The sequence below is a fragment of the Heterodontus francisci genome, chromosome 8 (genome assembly GCF_036365525.1).
Source record: "Heterodontus francisci isolate sHetFra1 chromosome 8, sHetFra1.hap1, whole genome shotgun sequence".
NCBI lineage: Eukaryota > Metazoa > Chordata > Chondrichthyes > Heterodontiformes > Heterodontidae > Heterodontus > Heterodontus francisci.
This window is the reverse complement of record NC_090378.1, coordinates 29375088-29399363: the sequence shown is the minus strand read 5'-3', so window position 1 is coordinate 29399363 and position 24276 is coordinate 29375088. Positions and strand designations below refer to the sequence as shown.

Genomic DNA, 24276 nt, shown 5'->3' with positions numbered 1-24276 from the left:
GTACACAATTTTAGGTTTTTATTAAAGGCTTTTTTTTTTGCTGGTAGCATCAAAAGTACAGAAAGCTCTCTATTTTCCTGTGAATTACAAATGCAGAAATACTGTAATACAGCAGAAATGTAAACTCAACTTATACTCACTGTTCAATTCTACAATTACAGGGTCATAGGTTTAAAGTGATGGTATTAACAATCTACATCTGTGGAAACCTAACATTTCTGGTAACCTTACTGGTTGCAATTAGTCTTGTTTGATGGTGACCTTGATGTTGCCTCCACCATGTCTCCACTGATCGTGACCTTGAAACTGCTTGCATCTGGTCTTGTCTAGTGAACTTCTTGACACTACCTATTGCTGTGCACTGAATTGAAGATTCTTCAGACAGAGAATTCAAATACTTCATCAACAGAAAGAGAGATACTTATTGTACTAATTTTACTTTCTACCCCAAAAGTTAATTATACAGAAACTGAGTGCAACAAGTCAACAGACTAGAAAGGCAATAATCTTGCGAAAATAGCACACAGCACTCATCAACTTTACATTTAAAAAGAATTTTATAACGTGTATTACTTTTGTGGTTTTAGATTATTATATCTATTTCTAATAAAGTTTACAGTTATAACCTTGCCTGTAAAATTAGTAAATGTAGTATAAACGAAAAGTGATGTTAAGTTGTAAATAAATTGTTTCAATAAACTGTTCTCAAATTATAACAATGTTCTTTTTTCTATAGTTTAAGTGAACCATTCCTCAATTGCCTATTAAATCTGTAATTTAATGATTTTTATTGGGGTTATCTCTATTGTTTGAACAGGTGAATTCATGGGTGGCTTCTGCAAATATTGATGTGCATATTATAATTAAAATGAAATAAAATGCTACCATGTTACATTTCTAAATAAAGGGGTTGAATTACAATGGTTTGCAAATTATGTCATGTTTTGGTTTGATCAAAAAGATTGCATTTTAAAGTTATGTTGTTCGTTGGAACTGCAAATAAGTCAGAAAAAATCCATCAGATGATCAAGGCAGTTTCAATATGAGTGCTTTAAATCAAGTTCTCAGAGTATTATGTTGCTGGGAAAGGCTTTCATACAGCATAATGGCCAGTATTTTTAGCACTATGAGTGCTGTTGTGGGTCCAAAATGGCATCAGTATTGCATTTGCACACTTCTGGGGTGGCCCGTGCCGTACACCATTTTGGGTATGTCACTGGCACAGACAGAGACTGTGCGTGGAGAGTGTGCAGACCATATTGTCAGTCGGCTTACAACGTTGATTTGACTGTAGTGGTGCCATTTCCAACCTCAATGCTCCAGCTAACACCATCCCTTAACCTTGCACAGCTGAACATGTGTTCAACAGCAGGGAGGATCCCCCACCAGTGCTACTTATAGGGATCGTGACCCACTTTTAGGTTTGTTGCTGCTTGATCTTTTTGATTTCAACTGGCTGTTGCTGAGTTAGAAGTGTTTGGTGGTTTGTACTGTTATTTAAAGCTGGGGAGAGTGGTGTGGCATGTGGTGAAGGCCCTTGGTTCTCACTTCAAGAGTTCTGCTCAGACCACTTGCTCCCAATTAATGGGTGTTGTAGTTGTGGCCTCTATACCTGCAACATGACAGGGAAAATGAACAGAGGCTGTTCAGAGCGGGAGGAGGAGGGGGAGAAGGGCTCTCTGTAGGAGGCTGTAAGTGCTCAGGACCTTCAAACTAAGGCAGGAAATGTGTGACATCTCCACTTCACTGAGAAGCTACTCATTGAAATCTGCTACCTCTTGCAGGCAAACGTGTGACCTCAGAACAGGGCGAGGCCAGCATTGCCAGTGGCTGTGAAGGTGACTGTGGCACTTCCTTGTGTCAGTCTTCCAGAGCAGTGAACATCACTAACATCTCACAGTTTGCTGTCCACTGTTGTCTAAGTGATGTGATTGAAGGCAAAGAGAGGGGAATACATTGCCTTCTCTCTTTCCAGTGAAAAGCAGGCAGAGTATGCATGTGGTTGCAGCAAGATAGCAGGGTTTCCTTGACTCCATACATGTTGCTTTGCAAGCATCACAGGCAGTGCCTGCAGCATGGCTAGGGGAAGGGTGTTAACTTTCAGTGGGAAGACAGCAAATGAGCTTGCAGGATGACATTGAAAAGCTCTGGTTCTAGAAGGCCCAGCTATGCACACCACCATCTTGGCATGAGCAGAAGCAGCCTGTCCTGTCTGGCTGGTTGGCAGGCAACAGCAAAGGCATTGGCATAGTGGCAGTGGCGGGAGCATGAATGCTGTCAACCTGTGTTCTGCGGAACTACTGCCACTTCCCTAGGACAGGGCCTCAGCAATCCTAGTAATCTGCTGGAACACAGATTACTGGGACTGCTGAGAGATTCTACAAGCTCCTTTCAGCACTGCTATCTGCAGCCATGACAGCAGCAGTCTGAGCATGCATGGCCGAAAACTGTGCCTACATGACTTCAGTCTGAGCTTCCATTGCAGCACTTAAATGTTGGGTGGCTTTTGCTTGTGTTGCAATGCAAGCTGAGACATCAACCATCAGACTCTGCATAATGGTGGGGTCCACAAGTGTTCTCGTGGAATCAGCCACCACTTTCACGCACTAAAGGATGAGCTCAAAGTTCTGCACAAAGCCCTGTGCAAGGTGAGCAGCAGACACCCCCATGCTCATCAACAGTGACAACAGGCTTGCCAATACATCAACAATTTCTGTGTGCATTCCCAGCAGACTGTGTACACTGCCTCATCGAAAGCTTCATCTGAGGCGTTAGTAGCAAAACCAGTGTGTGAACTCACGAGCTGGTACCTGTCCCCGTCCTGGCTTCCGACTACACAGTCCTGTGCAGATCCTGCCTCTAAGATACCCTGTAAAGTACACACAATACCATTATCTGAGCTGATGGTGAACACTAGAACAAGTGAGTGCTCCAACATTCTCCTCTTCCTCTACCACTTCTTGCTCCTGCACCACTGCCTGTCCAGGTGGCATTTCTTGGGTATCTGAACAGGAGAAAGGCACACGGTTAAGGTAGGATGGGGGGAGGGGCAAAGCAAGAGGGGCACACTTAGATCGGCTGTAACTTGTAAATCAGAAGAGAGTGTGAGGTAAAGGGGAAGTGGGTTGCGAGAAGGAGGAGTATATATGAGCATTCCATCATCTTCAATGGTTTCAGCCTCGTCACTGGCCATGATCTCAGTCCTGGTTACCCCAATGATGGTGAGCACGGTCTCCTCCTGGTGAGGATATGCAGCAGTGTCTGTCCCCTGCTCGTTAGCTCCTGCTGTCTCTGGTTGTCCTCCACCTTGTTCTGTATGAGAGGGGGAAGTGTGTCAGTGACTGTGGTGCAATGTGTTTGGTTGCTGTGACTGCCATGATTGAAAAGTTGGTAGTGTGTGCAAGCTGTGAGGCATGCAGGTGAGACTTGCAGCAAGTGCTAGATGTGTTAGGGTGAAGTAAAGCTATGACTGTGAGATATGAGGTTGATAAAGATTGTTGGTAGTTGAGTGAAGGGGATGTGGTAACTTGAGCAGTGCAGGAGGCCTGTGGTTCATTTGCAAAGGTGACACTTGAAAATCAATTCACTGACCTCGACCATGTATGTGAGACCATTAAATTTCTTCCTGCACTGCATGTAGGTCCTCGGGGTATACTGCTTTCATTGACATCTGCTCCCACTGCCTTCACAAAGTTTATCTGCATGGCATCCTAACTCAGTGAATGGAGGACCTCTCTCCGCCTGTCCACGTCATGCACCAAGGCCTCCAGTGTTGTGTCAGAGAACCTAGAAGTATGCTCTCTGCCCTATTGTACAATATTCACTCATCTTGCAGACAAGACTCTATGCCCCAGGCATGCCCAGCAACTGCTGCAGCCAGCATCAACCTCCCTTTTAAAAATAGTGCAGGCTAGCTTTAAGTGGTACTAGCCTCACATGAAATTGGGCCCCTCCTGTGACATACAGCCACTCAACAGCAAATTTAGCATTGGGCTGTATGCTATCATTTAAATGAGCAGGCAGCACAAAGTTTACGAACATATGAATTAGGAGGAGTATGCTATTCAGCCCCTTTGAGTCTGCTCCACCATTTAATAAGATCATGGCTGATCTGATTGTGGCCTCGACTCCACTTTCCTGCCTATCTCCCATACCCTTTGACTCCCTTGTTAGTCAAGAATTTATCTACCTCTGCCTTAAAAATATTCAATGACCCTGCCTTCTCCATGCATACTGCCTACATCAGAAGGAACAAGCACCGGTTAATCCTGCATCATGGTGCCTGTGCCTGTTTCCAGGGGTATCGACCTTTGCCTACAATGTGTCCACACAAACATCTGACAATCAAATAATTTTCTAGATGAAAATCTAAATGTACAAGAACTGAAGTGCATGGTAAAACAATAATAATCAAGATGGAAAATTAAAATAATGGTTTCACAACACTGGAATCACAATCTATTAAAAAATAAGTACATCATAAACAAACATGTGCACAGCACATACTACAAATAATAGAAAATACTGGTGGGGGGTGGGGGAAGAGAAGAATTTGGTTGCGTAGCACCGCTTCCTGCAGCAGTAACCAGATTAATGTTGATTCCCAGGGCAGGCAGCAATGCGGACCTCTACCTGTGCAGTCCACGCGGGTTGCTTCATCGATATAATTGAAGAAGCTTGCACAGGTAGCAACCCACGACACTGCCTGTCCCTGGGGAAATCGATAGTCTGCGTAGCACTGCTTGACCCCACTCTGGGCCTACTCAATGGTTGCTGCTCTGGGGGCTGCTGCTGTTAACTGGCCAGCAGCTCTTGGAGATGGGACATCCTGCCTCAGAGGGGTGGAAGCCGTGATCTCATGCAATTAACTGCCCAAGGACCGTAAAATACAGGTCATGGCTTTTGGGGCCAGTGGAGGCAGGCTGGACCCTAGCTTTCCAGCCAGTGGACAGAATCACCAGCTTCTCATTTATTCCCAGCCCTAATATATATAATTATCAGAGGCAACAATCAGTACAACAGGCCTTCAGCTTAGATCTTTTATTGGCATTAATAATTGCACAATTCAAATCAGAACTCCTTCCCCTTTCTCAGTACTCTGCACATGGTACTACCGCTCATCAGGTAAGAAGTCTTTTCTATCCTCACCAGTAGTAGTACCAATCCTAATGTCAACCGTTGGATTTGAAGAATATAAACTTTTTTAAAATTATCTTCTATTGATTTATTAGAAGTGATGTCATGCCAAGATGTTTCTATAAGAGTGCTGCAATATGCTATTGAGTTCTGGCAGATGAAACAGTTAAAAATTATAATTTACATGCTCTTTCATATAATTCCATTTTTGTGTATTGCAAGGGACAACAGTAAATGGCTGCACAATGTATAGGCTATTAGGTATCCTTGTAACTGAGTGCAATTATTTTTTTAATTGCTATTCAAGTTGTTCAGGATTCAAACAGAGGAAAGGGGACTTGCTGTATTGAAATGGTCCCCACACATTTAGTTAAAATATATTAGAGTGATGTCTTTGATTACATGGAGATTATAATTGTTGTGCTTCCTTTTATGTCATTCACTTTTCTCCGCCATCTATTGATTGTTAATACATATGTTTTAACAAGCCAATTTCTAAAATGTAAATAGTAAAACAGAACTACCATTATGGTGCCCAATATATAAGCGTATGCTATGGCCACACTTAACATAGGCCCTAATACAAAAGTAAAATACTGCAGTTGCTGAAAAGCTGAAAATGCTGGAAATACTCAGCATGGCAGGCAGCATCTGTGGAGAGAGAAACAGTTAAAGATTCAGGTCGATGACCTTTTCTCACAACTGAAAAGTTAGAGCTGTGACAGGTTTTAAGCAAGCACTAAGGCAGGGAAAAGGAGAAGGGGAAGCAAGAACAAAAGAGAAGGTGTGAGATAGGGTGGAAGACAGCAGAGATACGTGACAAATGGGATGATGGTGCAAGGCAAAATAGATGATAATGGGACAAGTAAAACAAAGATGGGTATACAGGACATGGCTCACCACCACCTTCTTAAGGGCAATTAGGGATGGGGAACAAATGCTGGCCTTGCCAGTGATGCTCACATCCCAGGAAATAAAAAAAGGGAATAGTAGAATCATTACCAACAGCTGCCATCCAAAAAATAAAATGGGGGCAGTGCTTATGATCTGAAATTGTTGAACTCAATGTTCAGTCTGGAAGGCTTAATCAAAAGATGAGGTGTTCCTCAAGCTTACTATGAGCTTCACTGAAACAGTGTAGGAGGATAAGGACAGGGAGCGAGTGGGGCAGAGAATTAAAATGACAGGGAACCGGAAGCTCAGGGTCATGCTTGCGGATTGAATGGGGATGTTCTACAAAGCAGTAATCCAATCTGCGTTTGGTCTCTCCAACGAAGGGGGAAACTGCACAGTGAGCAGCGAATACAGAATATTAAATGGAAAAAAGTACAAGTTAAACACTGTTGCACCTGGAAGGAGCATTTGTGCCCCTGGAGGACGGGAAGGGAGGAGGTAAAAGTGTAGGTGTTGCATCTCATGCGCTTGCATAGGAGGGTGCTATGGGAAGGGAAGGGGATGTTGGGGTGATTGAAGAGTGTTCAAGGGTGTTGCAGAGGGAGGGGAAAATATATCCGGTCGTGGTATCATGCAGCTAGTGGAAATGGAGGAGGATGAACCTTTGAATAGGGAGGCTGGTGAGTGAAAGGTTAAGGCCTGGTTCTGGGAGGGAAGGGGGTGACAGAAGTGTGGGAAGTGGAACTGACACAGTCAAGGGCCCTGTCAACCACAGCGGAGAATACTTGGTTGAGGAGAAAGGAAGACAGACCAGAAGCACTAGTAGAGAAGATGGCATCATCAGAACAGTTACAATTTGAGATGGAGAGACTGGGGAACAGAATAGAGTCCTTAAGAAAGTGGGATGGGAAGAGCAGTAGCCAGGGTAGCTGTGGGAGTCAGTGGGCTTTGAGTGGATATTTATTGATCGTCTATTCCAGGAAATGGAGCCAGAGAAGTCGAGAAAGGGAAGGGAAGACTTGGAGGAGGTAGACCCATGTGAAAGCAAGGGAAAGGCTAAAATTGGAAGGAAAGTAAAAGATATTGCAATGGGAATCCATATGGGTCCTAGTCAACATTACCTCTAAGCTGTGGGGCCACACAGAAACTCAGAAGTTCTTGCAAAGGCCGAGCACAAGTTGGCTCCTTTAGGTTACTGCGTGGCCGTGGCCGTGCAAAAAATTTAAAGGGCCTGCGCATTTAAATGAATAGGCAGGACACAACAACAAAAACGGGGAACGCTGCTCCTAGCTACACCTGCCTTTTCATGTGATATGTGGAACATTATTTATTCCAGCCCAACTCAGGTTCCCTCCCTCACCTCTTTCCAGTGCGCCAATGACTGTATCAGTGTTGTTTCCTGCTATTGCCCCAAACTAGAAATCTTCTTCAGCTTTTCTTCCAATGCTGAGTATATTCATTTTCTGTTTTTATTTCTAAATTAGGCCCATTCACTGCAAAAGAAGTTGTACTGTATGATTTGCAACACAGTGAGCCTAGTGTATTAATTTCTACCTGCTCTCAACCCTCCTTGGCAGGATTTTTCCAAGATCTGGCATTTGTGCTAATAGGGAATATAATTAGAAGCATCTTTTGCAAGTGCCTTTTTAAAAAAAAAATTACAACAGATCTTGCTATGAAATGTATTAGGTGCAATTACAAAAAAATTATATTAATTTTACATGTTTACCCATTTGCTATGACGTTTATCAAATTAAACTTTAGATCAGTTATAGGTATAGTGGCACATCTCATTTCACCAAATTCACAAACTCCATCTACTCATGCAAGGTGAAATTTCTAACCACTGGGGGAAATGAAAGCAGGATATGAATGGAACATGAAAAATTGTGTTATGTTCATCATTAAAGAGAGATAAAAAGTATGGTTAAATGATTGAACAGGTCTATTAATCATGTAATAACTCAAAGCATATCGAACTGCAGAACACAGTGGCCTTTTGGGATGCACTTAGATAAACAGGTTTCAGGGTAGCTTATTTGCTGCAGTATGCATTTGAATTCACTGTATTCCTCTGGAGTGCTATTCATTTTCGTAGTTGCTAGCACATATACGAGCCTCCCAGCGCAGAGCCAGGGCAGTCTTGTGATGAATTTTCATTGCTTATATATCCTGCAAATAAATGGCATATTGTTAGTTTATCCATAGATGCCTATTCTTAAAACATTATTACAGAGACTTGGTTAAAGGTCCAAGGTTATTGTGCAGGACAGAACACTACAAAGGATCATAGGAAGAAAAGATGACAAGGGAGGGTGTGGTTAGCACTTCTGCATGGCGGTCCTGGCAAAGAATGAGTTAAAATAGGTGATTATGTGCGTAATGTTGATTTAAACACAACTAATCTGCAAAGAGGAGGAAAAGTGCATATAACCGTGCATTTAAGTCAAGGCGAAACAAAAGAAGGATCAGGACAGGAATAATTCTAGTATTACTGAATAAATGGGAGAAGCAAGAAAGGCTGCAAGGAATAGAGCTACTCCCTCTCAAAACTGCTCACGGATTCATAAATAGAAAGTCACTCTCGTTGAGCAAACTGATATACTAGTCAGCATTAACACAGTTTGTTTAGCGTTGGTAGAAAATTAAATATTTATCAAATGGTAAAACGTTGCACAGTTTTAAGTGTAAATTTCAGAATTTTCTAGTACAATCCCCCAAATCCCCCTGAAATGTGTGCAAATTCCATGTGCTTGATGAACTGAGTATGGGGGAAGGAGCCCCCACCTCAGTTTTGCAGGGCTCCCTCCCCAGCCTCTCGTCAGTAAAGCATAGCTACCCGACCTGAACCCGTGTCGGGTTCAGGTCTCTCTTCTGGGTCCGGCATTCGTGCTCGGGTTAGGTCGAGCTGGACACAGTGCTGCCTTGCTCAGGGAGGGAAGTAATCTTCAAAATTTGAACATTCAGCCAGGCATCAAGGTGGGAAACGTGCTGCCGGAACGGAGGATCACAACATTTGGAAAACGTAGAGCACAATAACCTGTTTGATATAATTAACTTTATTATGGAAGTTGGGTCGGTTCGGGTTGGGCACGGGAAAAGAAAAATCAAAGGACTCGGGCTCGGGTCAGGGCCGAGTCGAGTTTCAATTTCAAACCTGAGCAGGTTTTACCAGTCAGCCTTGCCCTTGTCATAGCTGTTGGTGTAAGCCTTTGGCTTGTTGATGCATGGTGAAATGTTAATTATAGCAGTCAAATTATTAAGCCTCTGACTTTGTTTAACATAGGTGATCGAAGTACATACAGTATGCTCCAGTAGGAACTGCCATTATCTCAAGCACAAACTGTGCTGTATGGGACCCAGCTGCCAAGGTCCCACAGAGGTCCCCTAGGAGACTCCGATACAGAAAGCAGGTTGGCACTAAGGATTAGACCTGGCAATACTGGCATTTCATTATCAATCACAATGAAAGTCAGCATAGTCTTCAGTTTTAATGTCCTATTTTTCTTGTGACTGAGTGGAAGGAATCTTGGACGGCAACAGCCATTCATAAAACAAGTGACTTTTCACCATGCAAAGACCTACCACAGACTTGGGTTTTGAACAGCAGCAAGAGGTAGACAATTTTTTTCTATAACTATAACCTCCCTGGAATTCAGAATATCATTGATAGTATACATGTAGGCATTTGTGCACCAGAGCACAATTCTGTACTCTATGTCAACAGGAAGGGTTAGTACACTAACATCATGGATATCAGATGGAACAACATATCAAAGTCATGCACAAGAATGTGTACTTCTCAGGGAAGGTGCACAACACCTACATGGGGAAATCGTGGTTACATGCAGTACTGTGGCTCATAACATTTGTTCACCAACTCCAGGACAGAACAGCTACAATGAGGTACATAGGTGATCCAGCTAACTTAAAAGAAGAAATGCTAGGGGTGTTGAAGCAACATTAAGTGTTTGGATTACAGAGAGAAAGCCTACAATATATACCGAGGAGAGTTCCCTGAAGAAATATTGTGTAGTAGATGCTACTCAACCTTGCAACATTCATTAACCATAAAAGAAACAGTCAGTCAGTCAGAGGAACAGCAATCAAGATCAATGAGAAACAGAAGCCAGCCGGGGCAGAATGGCCAGTGTTGAAAGGGTAACTGCAATATCCAGTTATCATTGCTGATTTCTTGAAACAGCCCTTATGGGACTTAGGACAGTTAATACAACAGATCTGCCACCATGTTCCTCTGATTTGCCAAATCTTTCCTATTTAGTTAACTCTACAGGTTAAATTTCTGAAATACTCTATTTCTCTCTCCACAGATGCTGCCAGATCTGGAGTATTTAGAAACATAGAAAATAGGAGCAGGAGTAGGCCATTTGGCCCTTCAAACCTACTCCACCATTCATTATGATCATGGCTAATCATCCAACTCAGTAGCCTGTTCCCGCTTTCTCCCTATACCCTTTGATCCCTTTAGACCCAAGAGCTATATCAAACTCCTTCTTGAAAACATACAATGTTTTGGCCTCAACTGCTTTCTGTGGTAGCAAATTCCACAGGCTCACCACTCTCTGGGTGAAGAAATTTCTCCTCATCTCAGTCCTGAAAGGTTTACCCCGTATCCTGAGACTATGACCCCTGGTTCTGGAATCCCCCACCATCGGGAACATCCTTTCTGCATCTACCCTGTCAAGTCCTGTTACAATTTTATAGGTTTCTATGAGATCCCCGCTCACTCTTCTGAATTCCAACGAATATAATCCTAACCAGCTGTGGATGAGAAATTCTGCTTGGAGTGATGCAGCTTCTTTGGTTTGAGGCTAACCTTGCTGCACACCAGGGAGTGGTCGGTGTCGCAGTCCGCACTGTGGAAGCTGCGTGTGATTTGAACGCTGTTTAAAGAGGCTCGCCTTGTGATGATGAGGTCCAGCTGGTGCCAATGACATGATCTTGGGTGCCTCCAAGAAACCTGGTGACAGGATTTACATAACTCAGCTGTTACGTAAGTTTCGAAATTCACTTGAAAAAGCCCTCCAAAACACTCCCACAGGGGATGCAGGGACCAAGTGGGCCCATATCAGAGACGCCATCTATGACTCAGCAATGACCACCTATGGCAATTGTGTGAAGCGGAATGCAGACTGATTTCAATCTCACATTGAAGAGCTGGAACCTGTCATAGCCGCTAAGCGCATCGCACTGCTGAACTACAAGAAAGCCCCCAGCGGGTTAACATCCGTCGCACTTAAAGCTGCCAGAAGCGCTGCACAAAAAACAGCCAGGCGCTGCGCAAATGACTACTGGCAACACCTATGCAGTCATATTCAGCTGGCCTCTGACACCGGAAATATCAGAGGGATGTATGATGGCATTAAGAGAGCTTTTGGGCCAACCGTCAAGAAGATTGCCCCCCTCAAATCTAAATCATGGGACACAATCACTGATCAACGCAAGCAAATGGACCACTGGGTGGAACACTACCTAGAACTGTACTCCAGGGAAAATGTTGTCACTGAGACCGCCCTCAATGGAACCCTGTCTCTGCCAGTCATGGATGAGCTGGACGGACAGCCAACAAAATCGTAACTGAGTGATGCCATTGATTCTCTAGCCAGCGGAAAATCCCCTGGGAAGGACGGCATTACCCCTGAAATCATCAAGAGTGCCAAGCCTGCTATACTTTCAGCACTGCACGAACTTCTTTGCCTGTGCTGGGTCGAGGGAGCAGTACCACAGGACATGCGCGATGCCAATATCATCACCCTCTATAAGAACAAGGGTGACCGCGGTGACTGCAACAACTACCGTGGAATCTCCCTGCTCAGCATCGTGGGGTAAGTCTTCGCTCGTGTCGCTTTAAACAGGCTCCAGAAGCTGGCTGAGCGTGTCTATCCTGAGGCACAGTGTGGCTTTCAAGCAGAGAGATCCACCATTGACATGCTGTTCTCCCTTCGCCAGCTACAGGAGAAATGCCATGAACAACTGATGCCCATCTACATTGCTTTCATTGATCTCACCAAAGCCTTGACCTCGTCAGCAGACGTGGTCTCTTCAGATGCCCACCAAAGCTACTAAGTATCATCACCTCATTCCATGACAATATGAAAGGCACAATTCAGCATAGCGGCGCCTCATCAGACCCCTTTCCAATCCTGAGTGGCGTGAAACAGGGCTGTGTTCTCGCACCTACACTGTTTGGAATCTTCTTCTCCCTGCTGCTCTCACATGCATTTAAGTCCTCAGAAGAAGGAATTTTCCTCCACACAAGATTAGGCGGCAGGTTGTTCAACCTTGCCCGTCTAAAAGCGAAGACCAAAGTACGGAAAGTCCTCATCAGGGAACTCCTCTTTGCTGCCGATGCTGCATTAACATCTCACACTGAAGAGTGTCTGCAGAGACTCATCAACAGGTTTGCGGCTGCCTGCAATGAATTTGGCCTAACCATCAGCCTCAAGAAAACGACATCATGGGACAGGATGTCAGAAATGTCCCATCCATCAATATCGGCGACCACACTCTGGAAGTGGTTCAAGAGTTCACCTACCTAGGCTCAACTATCACCAGTAACCTGTCTCTCGATGCAGAATTAAACAAGCGCATGGGAAAGGCTTCCTCTGCTATGTCCAGAATGGCCAAGAGAGTGTGGGAAAATGGCGCACTGACACGGAACACAAAAGTCCAAGTGTATCATGCCTGTGTCCTCAGTACCTTGCTCTATGGCAGCGGGGCCTGGACAACGTACGTCAGCCGAGAGCGACGTCTCAATTCATTCCATCTTCGCTGCCTCCGGAAAATCCTTGGCATCAGGTGGCAGGACTGTATCTCCAACACAGAAGTCCTCGAGGCGGCCCACATCCCCAGCATATACACCCTACCAAGCCAGCGGCGCCTGAGATGGCTTGGCCATGTGAGCCGCATGGAAGATGGCAGGATCCCCAAGGACACATTGTACAGCGAGCTTGTCACTGGTACCAGACCCACCAGCCATCCATGTCTCCGCTTTTCAGACATCTGCAAACGCGACATGACGTCCTGTGACATTGATCACAAGTCGTGGGAGTCAGTTGCCAGCGATCGCCAGAGCTGGCGGGCAACCATAAAGGCGGGGCTAAAGCGTGGCGCATCGAAGAGACTTAGCAGTTGGCAGGAAAAAAGACAGAAGCGCAAGGAGAGAGCCAACTGTGTAACAGCCCCGACAACCAATTTTATCTGCAGCACCTGTGGAAGAGTCTGTCACTCTAGAATTGGCCTTTATAGCCACTCCTGGCGCTGCTGCACAAACCATTGACCATCTCCAGGCACTTACCCATTGTCTCTCGAGACAAGGAGACCAAAGAAGAAGAAGAAGATAATCCTAACCGACTCAATCTCTCCTCATATGTCAGTCCCGCCATCCCAGGAATCAGTCTGGTAAACCTTCGCTGCACTCCCTCTATAGCAAGAGCATCCTTCCTCAGATAAGGAGACCAAAACTACACACAATATTCCAGGTGTGGACTCACCAAGGCTCTGTATAATTGCAGCAAGACATCCCTGCTCCTGTTTTCGAATCCTCTCGCTATGAAGGCCAACATACCATTTGCCTTTTTTTAACCTCCTGTTGGACCTGCATGTTTACCTTCAGCGACTGGTGTACGAGAACACCCAGGTCTCACTGCATATTCCCCTCTCTCAGTTTATAGCCGTTCAGATAATAATCTGCCTACCTGTTTTTGCTACCAAAGTGGATAACCTCACATTTATCCACATTATACTGCATCTGTCATGCATTAGCCCACTCACTCAACTTGTCCAAATCACCCTGCAGCCTCACTGCATCCTCCTCACAACTCACCCTCCCACCCAGTTTTGTGTCATCTGCAAATTTGGAGATATTACATTTAGTTTCCTCATCTAAATCATTAATATATATTGTGAACAGCTGGGGTCCTAGCACTGATTCCCTGCGGTACCCCACTATTCACTGCCTGTCATTCAGAAAAAGACCCATTTATCCCTACTCTTTGTTTCCTGTCTGCCAGCCAATTTTCTATCCATCACAATACACTACCCCCAATCCCATGCGCTTTAATTTTACACGCTAATCTCTTATGTGGGACTTTGTCGAAAGCCATCTGAAAGTCCAAATAAACCACATCCACTGGCTCCCCCTCATCAACTCTACTAGTTACATCCTCGAAGAATTCTAATAGATTTGTCAAGCATGATTTCTCTTTTGTAAATCCATGCTGACTATAGAATCTTGGATGATGACCACCAATGCATCCACTATTTCTCGGGCCACTTCCTTAAGTACTCTGGGATGCATACCATCAGGCCCTGGGAATTTATCAGCCTTCAATCCCATCAATTTCCCCAACACCATTTCTCTACTAATACAGATTTCCTTCAGTTCCTCTCTCTCACTAAGCCCCGTCTTCCACACCATTTCTGGTATAATATTTGTGTCCTCCTTTGTCAAGACAGAACCAAAGTATGCATTTAGTTGGTCAGCCATTTCTTTGTTCCCCATAATAAATTCCCCTGTTTCTGACTGTAATCACCAATTCACCAATCTTTTTCTCTTCACATACCTATAGAAACTTTTACAGTCAGTTTTTATGTTCCCCGCCAGCTTGCTCTCGTACTCTATTTTCCCCTTCTTAATCAATCCCTTGGTCCTCCTTTGCCGAATTCTAAACTGCCCCCAATCCTCAGGTCTGTTGTTTTTTCTGGCAGATTTATATGCCTCTTTCTTGGATCTAATGCTATCTCTAATTTCCATTGTAAGCCATGGTTTGGCTACCTTCTCCGTTTTACTTTTGCGCCAGACAGGGATAAACAATTGTTGCAGTTCATCCATGCGCTCTTTAAATATTTTCCATTGCCATCCCTTTAAGTAACGTTTCCCAATCTGTCATAGCCAACTCGTGCCTCACACCTTCGTAGTTTCCTTTACTAAGATTCAGGACCCTACTCTCAGAATCAACATCACTCTCCATCTTGAAGATGAATCTGGCATTTTATTTTAGATTTTCAGCATCTGGAGTAATTTGATTTTAAATTTCTGAACATGTGCTCCCAACATGCAGTCTTGCATGCCAGGAGTGTAACACCATGAAATGGTGAAGCAGCTTCCAACAATCTTCCCTCCATTTGGACTTGAATGGAAAATCATGGGAAATTGCAGGTGCATTCTCCCATAGCATTCTCAACGGGTGAGGCTTCATGCCAGGAGTATGCAATTGGAAACTAATCTTTTACATGTTGTATTAAAGCTGCTCAAGTTTTCTGATGAGTGAATTGAAAGAATTGACTTTAGCATACATTAACTGTTCAGTTTTTAATCTGTGATGAATATGGTCACTCTAATTTGGCTCTGGGCTGTGCTGCAAACTACAGTATTGTCGTCTGCCTTGTATGATTCTTGATTTATCTTTAATTGAAGGAGTTGCGTAGGATTCTGCAAGCTCTACTCGCACGTTTTTTTTTATTCATTCAGGGATGTCGGCATCGCTGGCTAGGCCAGCATTTATGGCCCATCCCTAATTGTCCTGGAGGTGGTGGTGGTGAGCTGCCTTCTTGAACTGCTGCAGTCCATTTGTGGTAGGTATACCCACAGTGCTGTTAGGAAGGGAGTTCCAGGATTTTGACCCAGCGACAGTGAAGGAATGGCGATATAGTTCCAAGTCAGGATGGTGTGTGACTTGGAGGGGAACTTGCAGGTGGTGGTGTTCCCATGCATTTGCTGCCCTTGTCCTGCTAGTTGGTAGAGGTCGCAGGTTTGGAAGGTGTTGTCTAAGGAGCCTTGGTGCATTGCTGCAGTGCATCTTGCAGATGGTACACACTGCTGCCACTGTGCGTCGGTGGTGGAGGGAGTGAATGTTTGTAGATGGGGTGCCAGTCAAGCGGGCTGCTTTGTCCTGGATGGTGTCGAGCTTCTTGTGTTGTTGTTGGAGCTGCCCCCATTCAGGCAAGTGGAGAGTATGCATCACACTCCTGACTTGTGCCTTGTAGATGGCAGACAGGCTTTGCGGAGTCAGGAGGTGAGCTACGCGCCTCAGGATTTCTAGCCTCTGACCTGCTCTTGTAGCCACGGTATTTATATGGCTGCTCCAGTTCAGTTTCTGGTCAATGGCAGCCCCTAGGATGTTGTTAGTGGGGGATTCAGCAATGGTAATGCCGTTGAATGTCAAGGGGAGATGGTTAGATTCTCTCTTGTTGGAAATGATCATTGCCTGGCACTTGTGTGGCGCAAATGTTACTTGCCACTTATCAGCCCAAGCCTGGATATTGTCCAGTTCTAGCTGCATTTCTACACGGACTGTTTCAGTATCTGAGGAGTCACGAATGGTGCTGAACATTGTGCAAGTATCAGTGAACATCCCCACTTCTGACCTTATGATTGAAGGTAAGTCATTGATGAAGTAGCTGAAGATGGTTGGACCTAGGACATGACCCTGAAGAACTTCTGCAGTGATGTCCTGGAGCTCAGATGATTGACCTCCAACAACCACAACCATCTTCCTTTGCGCTAGGTATAACTCCAGTCAGCGGAGGGTTTTCCCCCTGATTCCCATTGACCTCTGTTTTCGAGGGCTCCTTGATGCCATACTCGGTCAAATGCTGCCTTGATGTCAAGGACAGTCACTCTCACCTCATCTCTTGAGTTCAGCTCTTTTGTCCATGTTTGAACCAAGGCTGTAATGAGGTCAGGAGCTGAGTGGCCCTGGCGGAACCCAAACTGAGCGTCACTGAGCAGGTTATTGCTAAGCAAGTGCCGCTTGATGGCACTGTTGATGACACCTTCCATCACTTTACTGATAATTGAGAGTAGGCTGATGAGGCGGTAATTGGCCGGGATGGACTTGTACTGCTTTGTGTGTACAGGACATACCTGGGCAATTTTCCACAGTACAGACTACACGCCAGTGTTGTAGCTGTACTGGAACAGCTTGGCTAGGGACGCGGCAAGTTCTGAAGCACAGGTCTTCAGTACTATTGCCGGAATATTGTCAGGGCCCATAGCTTTTTCAGTATCCAGTGCCTTCAGTCGTTTCTTGATATCATGTGGAGAGAATCGAATTGGCTGAAGTATGGCATCTGTGATGCTGGGGACTTCAGGAGGAGGCCGAGATGGAGCATCAACTCGGCACTTCTGGCTGAAGATTGTTGCAAATGCTTCAGCCTTATCTTTTGCACTGATGTGCTGGGCTCCCCCATCATTGAGGATGGGGATATTTGTGGAGCCACCTCCTCCAGTTAGTTGTTTAATTGTCCACCACCATTCACGGTTGGATGTGGCAGGACTGCAGAGCTTCGATCTGATCCGTTGGTTGTGGGATCGCTTAGCTCTATCTATCGCATGCTGCTTACGCAGTCTGGCATGCAGATAGTCCTGTGTTGTAGCTTCACCAGGTTGACACCTCATTTTGAGGTATGCCTGGAGCTGCTCCTGGCATGTCCTCCTGCACACTTCATTGAACCAGGGTTGGTCTCCTGCCTTGATGGTAATGGTAGAGTGGGGGATATGCCGGGCCATGAGGTTACAGATTGTGGTTGAGTACAATTCTGCTGCTGCTGATGGCTTACAGCGCCTCATGGATGCCCAGTTTTGCATTGCTAGATCTGCTCAAAATCTATCCCATTTAGCACGGTGGTAGTGCACACAACACGATGGACGGTATCCTCAATGTGAAGCTGGGACTTCGTCTCCACAAGGACTGTGCGGTAGTCACTCCTACCAATACAGTCATGGACAGAAGCATCTGCGGCAGGCAGATTGGTGAGGACGAGGTCAAGTATGACTTTCCCTCGTGTTTGTTCCCTCACCACCTGCCGCAGACTCAGTCTAGCAGCTATGTCCTTTAGGACTCGGCCAGCTCAGTCAGTAGTGGTGCTACCGAGCCACTCTTGGTGTTGGACATTGAAGTCCTCCACCCAGAGAACATTTTGTGCCCTTGCCACCCTCAGTGGTTCCTCTAAATGGTGTTCAACATGGAGGAGTACTGAGTCATCAGCTGAGGGCAGGCAGTAGGTGGTAATCAGTAGGAGGTTACCTTGCCCATGTTTGACCTGATGCCATGAGACTTCATGGGGTCCAGAGTCGATGTTGAGGACTCCTAGTGCAACTCCCGCCCTACAGTATACCACTGTGCCACCACCTCTGGTGCGTCTGTCCTGCCGGTGGGACAGGACATACCCGAGGATGGTGATGGCAGTGTCTGGGACATTGTCTGTAAGGTATGATTCCGTGAGTATGACTATGTCAGGCTGTTGCTTGACTAGTCTGTTGGACAGCTCTCCCAACTTTGGCACAAGCCCCCAGATGTTAGTATGGAGGACTTTGCAGGGTCGACAGGGCTGGGTTTGCCGTTGTCGTTTCCGGTGCCTAAATCGATGCCGGGTGGTCTGTTCGGTTTCATTCCTTTTTATTGACTTCGTAGCGGTTAGGTACAACTGAGTGGCTTGCTAGGCCATTTCACAGGGCATGTAAGAGTTAACCACATTGCTGTGGGTCTGGAGTCACATGTAGGCCAGACCAGGTAAGGACAGCAGATTTCCTTCCCTAAAGGACATTAGTGAACCAGATGGGTTTTTACAACAATCGACAATGGTTTCATGGCCATCATTAGACTAGCTTTTAATTCCAGATTTATTAATTAAATTCAAATTCCACCTTCTGCTGTGGTGGGATTCAAACCCATGTTCCCAGAGAAATACCCTGGGTCTCTAGGTTACTAGTCCAGTGATAATACCACTACGCCACTGCCGAACCTTAATCCTGGGAATTCCAATAACTCACTGTCTCCATGTGCTTGTTGCCTAGAGATACCTCTCAGCTAACCAGAATGGCCTGTGCTGGACTCAATGTTAGCTTTCACTGAAAGTAGCCATTAACATGGAAGAGATACAAGATGAAAACACATTGAGTCCAGCATTTGGGGATCAATTTTAACCTTTCAAAATCATTAGCGAGGCACGTAAATTCTATAATAAAAGCAAAAGTTCCAGTTCCGAAGAAGGGTCACTGACCCGAAACGTTAACTCTGCTTCTCTTTCCACAGATGCTGCCAGACCTGCTGAGTGAATCCAGCATTTCTTGTTTTTGTGACGTAAATTCTATGGGTGGGTTCTGGAGTCGGCGTACTTTCCCCATTAACAGACGTTGTGACCACTTGTCACTTTTACTACATGGGCCTGCCACTGGGCAGCAAATGCCAGCTTCAGGCAGTATGTCACTTGTCCCTTTTAATATGTGAATCAGGATCCTATGATGCATAGGACCCCAATTGCTATTTTAGGAAGATTTGGTCTGAGCATGCGCTGCGTATTCTCTTAACAGTTTTATGGGCAATAGAGACGTCGAAGATTCGAAAGTGCAAGTTTGGAATTTTTTTTTTTTTTTTAACGGGACTAGGAGTGCTTCCTTGGACTTGCGTGACTGCCACAGCAAGACACTCCCTTGGTCACCCAGTATTGTGCTGCTCTCAATCTACTGAGCTGCCTCGGGATAACCATTTGAGGTAGGCAGCACACTGGTTCTGTTTAAGTGGCTCTGGTCTTTCTGTTGCTGGAACGGGTGTGCTGGAAGCATGCTCCCCCAGTTGTATTAAAGGTCACGGACCTGAAACGTTAACTCTACTTCTCTCTCCACAGATGCTGCCTGACCTGCTGAGTATTTCCAGCGCTTGGTTTTTAATTTCATGCTCCCCCAGTTGGTTTCCCAAAAGTTAAAGTTGACCCCTCGGACTGCAACAGGCTCTCTTTCAATCCCTCCTCCAAAAAGGTGCTCTCAATTCTGTCTCCAAGTCCTTTAATGCATTTTGGAATTTAGACCCCAATAGACCTCAGCAGCAAATACTACAGCATTCATGAAGGGATATTTATATTGTGCTTTCTTGTTGGAATACTGAAATCTTCACTGCTGTGCTCAATGGTAAGAGTGTAATATTGGCAAGTGCTCCAATTTGGCAACACCTACTATATTATTTATAGTAGATTGTGGTTGCTGTATATAATTTTATATGCATAATTATAAATATACAAACTTAATTTTAGATAATCATAAATTATGCTTATCTAAAATTATGTTTGTGAAGTTGAACTACATGGACAATGTTAAATACCCATGCCAATTTTAAAAGTATAGTTGTTTATAAAGGAAGAATATGGTTGTACTGTGAAAAGTTTCCATTATGTTGTGGTGTGTAATAGTGTTTTGTATTGCCAGCTGTACCTGTATTTGCTTAAAGTAATTGTATTTTTGAATCTAGTTCTGAACTGACAGGAGTACTTGAACTCTAACATTAGGGGAGATGGTGGTGTAGTGGTAATGTAACTGGACTAGTAATCCAGAGGCCCGGGCTAATGTCCTGGGGGACATGGATTCAAATCTCACCATGGCAGCTGGTGGAATTTAAATTTAATTAATAAAAAAAAATCAGGAGTTGAAAGTTAACATCAGTAATGGTGCCATGAAGCTATCGATTGTCACAAAAATTCATCTGGTTCACTAATGCCCTTTGGGGAAGAAAATCTGCCATTTTACCTGGTCTGGCCTGCATGTGACTCCAGACCCACAGCAAGGTGGTTGTCTCTTCTCCGCCCTCTGAAATGGCCTCAGCTGTCATGCTGGCCTTGCCAGTGACTACATCACATGAAAGAATTTTTAAAATGCTGTGATAGATACACACAGTATGTCTTCCAACTGTCAGACAAGAATCCAGTAAAACTGATGACCCTGATGAGGCGCAACCTTAGGGAAAATACTGAACATCAACAAAGCTATAAATTCAATTAAAGGAACATTAAGGAAGAGTAACAAGGAGAAATAGATCCCTCCTGAATATCTGGGTTAAGCAGCATCCCATTGCTGGAACTGTGTTGATGAGATTGTAAATATCGCTAAGGAAGAAAACCCAAGTGGATTAGAAAAGTTTGATGAAGATATGATCCAAGTGAAACTGTCACTGGACAAGAGAAGCCCATTGCAGGTTAGGATTGTTAACACGGGTTTGTTCTGTACCCATATGGAGGATTAAAAAAGCCAATAAGCAGAAGGTTCTCAGAAAGGGAAGGTTGTGTAAATTTACTGAACCGATTATGAATAAACTTAGAAATTACATGAATGCTGGTCTCTGTCTCCATTTGTTCCCAAGTACTCTGAACAAATGCCAACAAATGTTTACCTTATAACCCAGGTGACTTAACAAGTGGACAGACTGATTTTGATATTCAGCCTGGACAACTGTAAATGCAAGTCAACACAAATTGTTTTAGTCTGAGTTAATTAAAACCTAACAGTGTACTACCCTACTCTAGCTAGAATGCCTTCTAGTCTGTGGCACACGAAATAGAGTGACACCTTTATTGTTTACACACTTCCCTCTGTTTGAAAGCTGGTTAAGTGCGGCCTGTATCCCACAGTGATACAGCAGGGCCAGTTGAGATGCTGAACTTTTGCCTAGCAGCAGGCTGGCCTTCTCTAGCTACCAACACTGCTTTTTGCTCACAAATGTTCTGCGACTCACCCAGTATTACCCACACAAAATCACAAGCAACATCCTGGGAGCATGTTTCTGAACTACTGCTTGGTTGTGGCACAGTGTGATGTGATGCAAATTCTTAGCATGAAGAAGTGCCTACTGTGGCAGGGCTTCTTCATAAAAGGATGATAACCAGGGACTGACACTTGACTTCTTTGGATTGTTTGACTGAAGGCAGAAGGGAAGAATTGAACATTAGCAAGGAAGTTATGCTAAGCCTTTACAAATCATTGGTTCGACTCCAGCTGGGAGTCAATTCTGGGCACCACACTTTGGGAAGGACATCAAGCCCTTGGAGAGAATGCAGAAAAGATCAACTAGAATGGTACGAGGGGTGAGGGACTTCAGTTATGTGGAGACTCTGGAGAAGCTGGGGTTATTCTCCTCAAAGGCCGGGGGTTACTAGGAGATTTAACAGAGTAAATATGAAACAGTTTCCAGTGGCGGAAGGGTCAGTAACCATAGGACACAGATTTAAAAGGACAAAAGAACCAGAGGTGACACGAGGAAACTAAAAAAAAATTGAATTGGTGTGATCTGGAATGCACTGCCTGAAAAGGGTCTAGATTCAGTAATAATATTCACAAGAGAAGTGGAGAAACACTTGAAAGGGAATGATATACAGGGCTATGGAGAAAGAGGAGAGTGGGACTAATTGGACAGCTCTACGAAAGGAGCTTGCACAGGCACAATGGACCAAATGGCCTCTTTCTATGTTGCATCATTCTTTTCTATGATTACTGTATCAACAAGCCCCCAATCGCCACCACACTTCTTTTCCATACCAATGCTGACAGAACTTCTCTGCACTTTACTGTTATTACTTCTTTATTAATATAGAGGTTTTGCTGGCACCAGAAGTTGTGTCTTTTGGGGTGCTGCTCATCCACTATCTGCCACTGGATGACCAACAGTTCTCGGCAATGTAGCACTTTGTGAATATCATGGTACAAATTGGCAGCTTGGCTCTAGTCACGTGCCTTCTCTAGTCTTCCAGCCTCTGAGGCAGTCAGGGCTCAATTTCTTTCCGGCAGAAAGCTAGCTTTTCCCAGAAGGAACAAACAATAGTGATTGTGCCATGATATTGCTATCATTGATGGTCTAAAAGCAAATATTGAATAAATGACTAATATGTTTTGGTGATGTTAACTGAGGGATGAGCATCAGCCAGGACAGAACTCCCTGCATTTCTCTGAGTAGGGCCCTGAACTTTATTTTGTGCATGCTTGAATGGCAGACTCAGTTTAACATCTCATTAGAAAGATAGCACTCTCAACTACACTGAAGTGCCAGCCTACATTGTGTTTTAAAAGTTGTGGAATGGGATTTGAACTCTCAACCTTCTGGGGAGGCAGTGGCATAGTGGTATTGTCACTGGACTAGTAACCCAGAGTATTGCTCTGGGGACATTGGTTTCAAATCCCACCACAGCAGAAGGTGGAATTTGAATTCAATTAATAAATCTGGAATAAAAAAGCTAGTCTAATGATGGAATTGTTGTAAAAACCCATCTGGTTCACTAATGTCCTTTAGGGAAGGAAATCTGCTGTCCTTACCTGGTCTGGCCTACCTACATGTGACTCCAGACCCACAGCAATGTGGTTGACTCTTACATGCCCTCTGAAATGGCCTAGCAAGCCTCTCAGTTGTGTCTAACCACTACAAAGTCAATAAAAAGGAATGAAACCAGACGGACCACCCGGAATTGACCTCGGCACCGGAAACGACAACGGCAAACCCCGCCCTGTCGACCCTGCAAAGTCCTCCTTAATAACATCTGGGGGCTTGTGCCAAAGTTGGGAGAGCTGTCCCACAGACTAGTTTAGTTTAGAGATACAGCACTGAAACAGGCCCTTTGGCCCAACGAGTCTGTGCCGACCATCAACCACCCATTTATACTAATGCTACACTAATCCCATATTCCTACCACATCCCCACCTGTCCCTATATTTCCCTACCACCTACCTATACGAGGGGCAATTTACAATGGCCAATTAACCTATCAATCTGCAAGTCTTTGGCATGTGGGAGGAAACCGGAGCACCCGGAGGAAACCCACGCAGACACGGAGAACGTGCAAACTCCACACAGGCAGTACCCAGAATTGAACCCGGGTCGCTGGAGCTGTGAGGCTGCGGTGCTAACCACTGCGCCACTGTGATTAGTCAAGCAACAGCCTGATATAGTCATACTCACGGAATCATACCTTCCAGGCAATGTCCTAGACATTGCCATCACCATCCCTGGGTATGTCCTGTCCCACCGGCAGGACAGACCCAGCAGAGGTGGCGGCACAGTGGTATACGGTAGGGAGGGAGTTGCCCTGGGAGTCCTCAACATTGACTCCGGACCCCATGAAGTCTCATGGCATCAGATCAAACATGGACAAGGAAACCTCCTGCTGATTACCACCTACCGCCCGCCCTCAGCTGATGACTCAGTACTCCACCATGTTGAACAGCACTTGGAGGAAGCACTGAGGGTGGCGAGCACACAGAATGTACTCTGGGTGGGGGACTTCAATGTCCATCACCAAGAGTGGCTCGGTAGCACCACTTCTGACCGAGCTGGCCGAGTCCCAAAGGACATATCTGCTAGACTGGGTATGCAGCAGGTGGTGAGGGAAGCAACAAGAGGGAAAAACATACTTGACCTTGTCCTCACCAATCTGCCTGCCACAGATGCATCTGTCCATGACTGTATTGGT

At 45.0% G+C, this 24276-nt stretch overlaps 2 protein-coding genes across 4 annotated transcripts in view; one reads left to right on the top strand and one right to left on the bottom strand.

Moving 5' to 3' along the window:
* LOC137372723 (putative ferric-chelate reductase 1) overlaps window positions 1-904 on the top strand; it is a 61701-nt gene extending 60797 nt beyond the window's left edge. The window contains exon 16 of the mRNA XM_068036874.1: window positions 162-904. Within this exon, the coding sequence (XP_067892975.1) occupies window positions 162-254 (93 nt within the window). The 3' untranslated portion in view covers window positions 255-904. The remainder of the gene's footprint in view (window positions 1-161) is intronic.
* Window positions 4-24276, bottom strand: part of LOC137372722 (PALM2-AKAP2 fusion protein-like) — a 90008-nt gene continuing 65735 nt past the window's right edge. For all 3 annotated transcript variants that reach the window (XM_068036871.1, XM_068036873.1, XM_068036872.1), the window contains exon 3: window positions 4-8202. In XM_068036871.1, the coding sequence (XP_067892972.1) occupies window positions 8132-8202 (71 nt within the window). In that variant the 3' untranslated portion in view covers window positions 4-8131. The remainder of the gene's footprint in view (window positions 8203-24276) is intronic.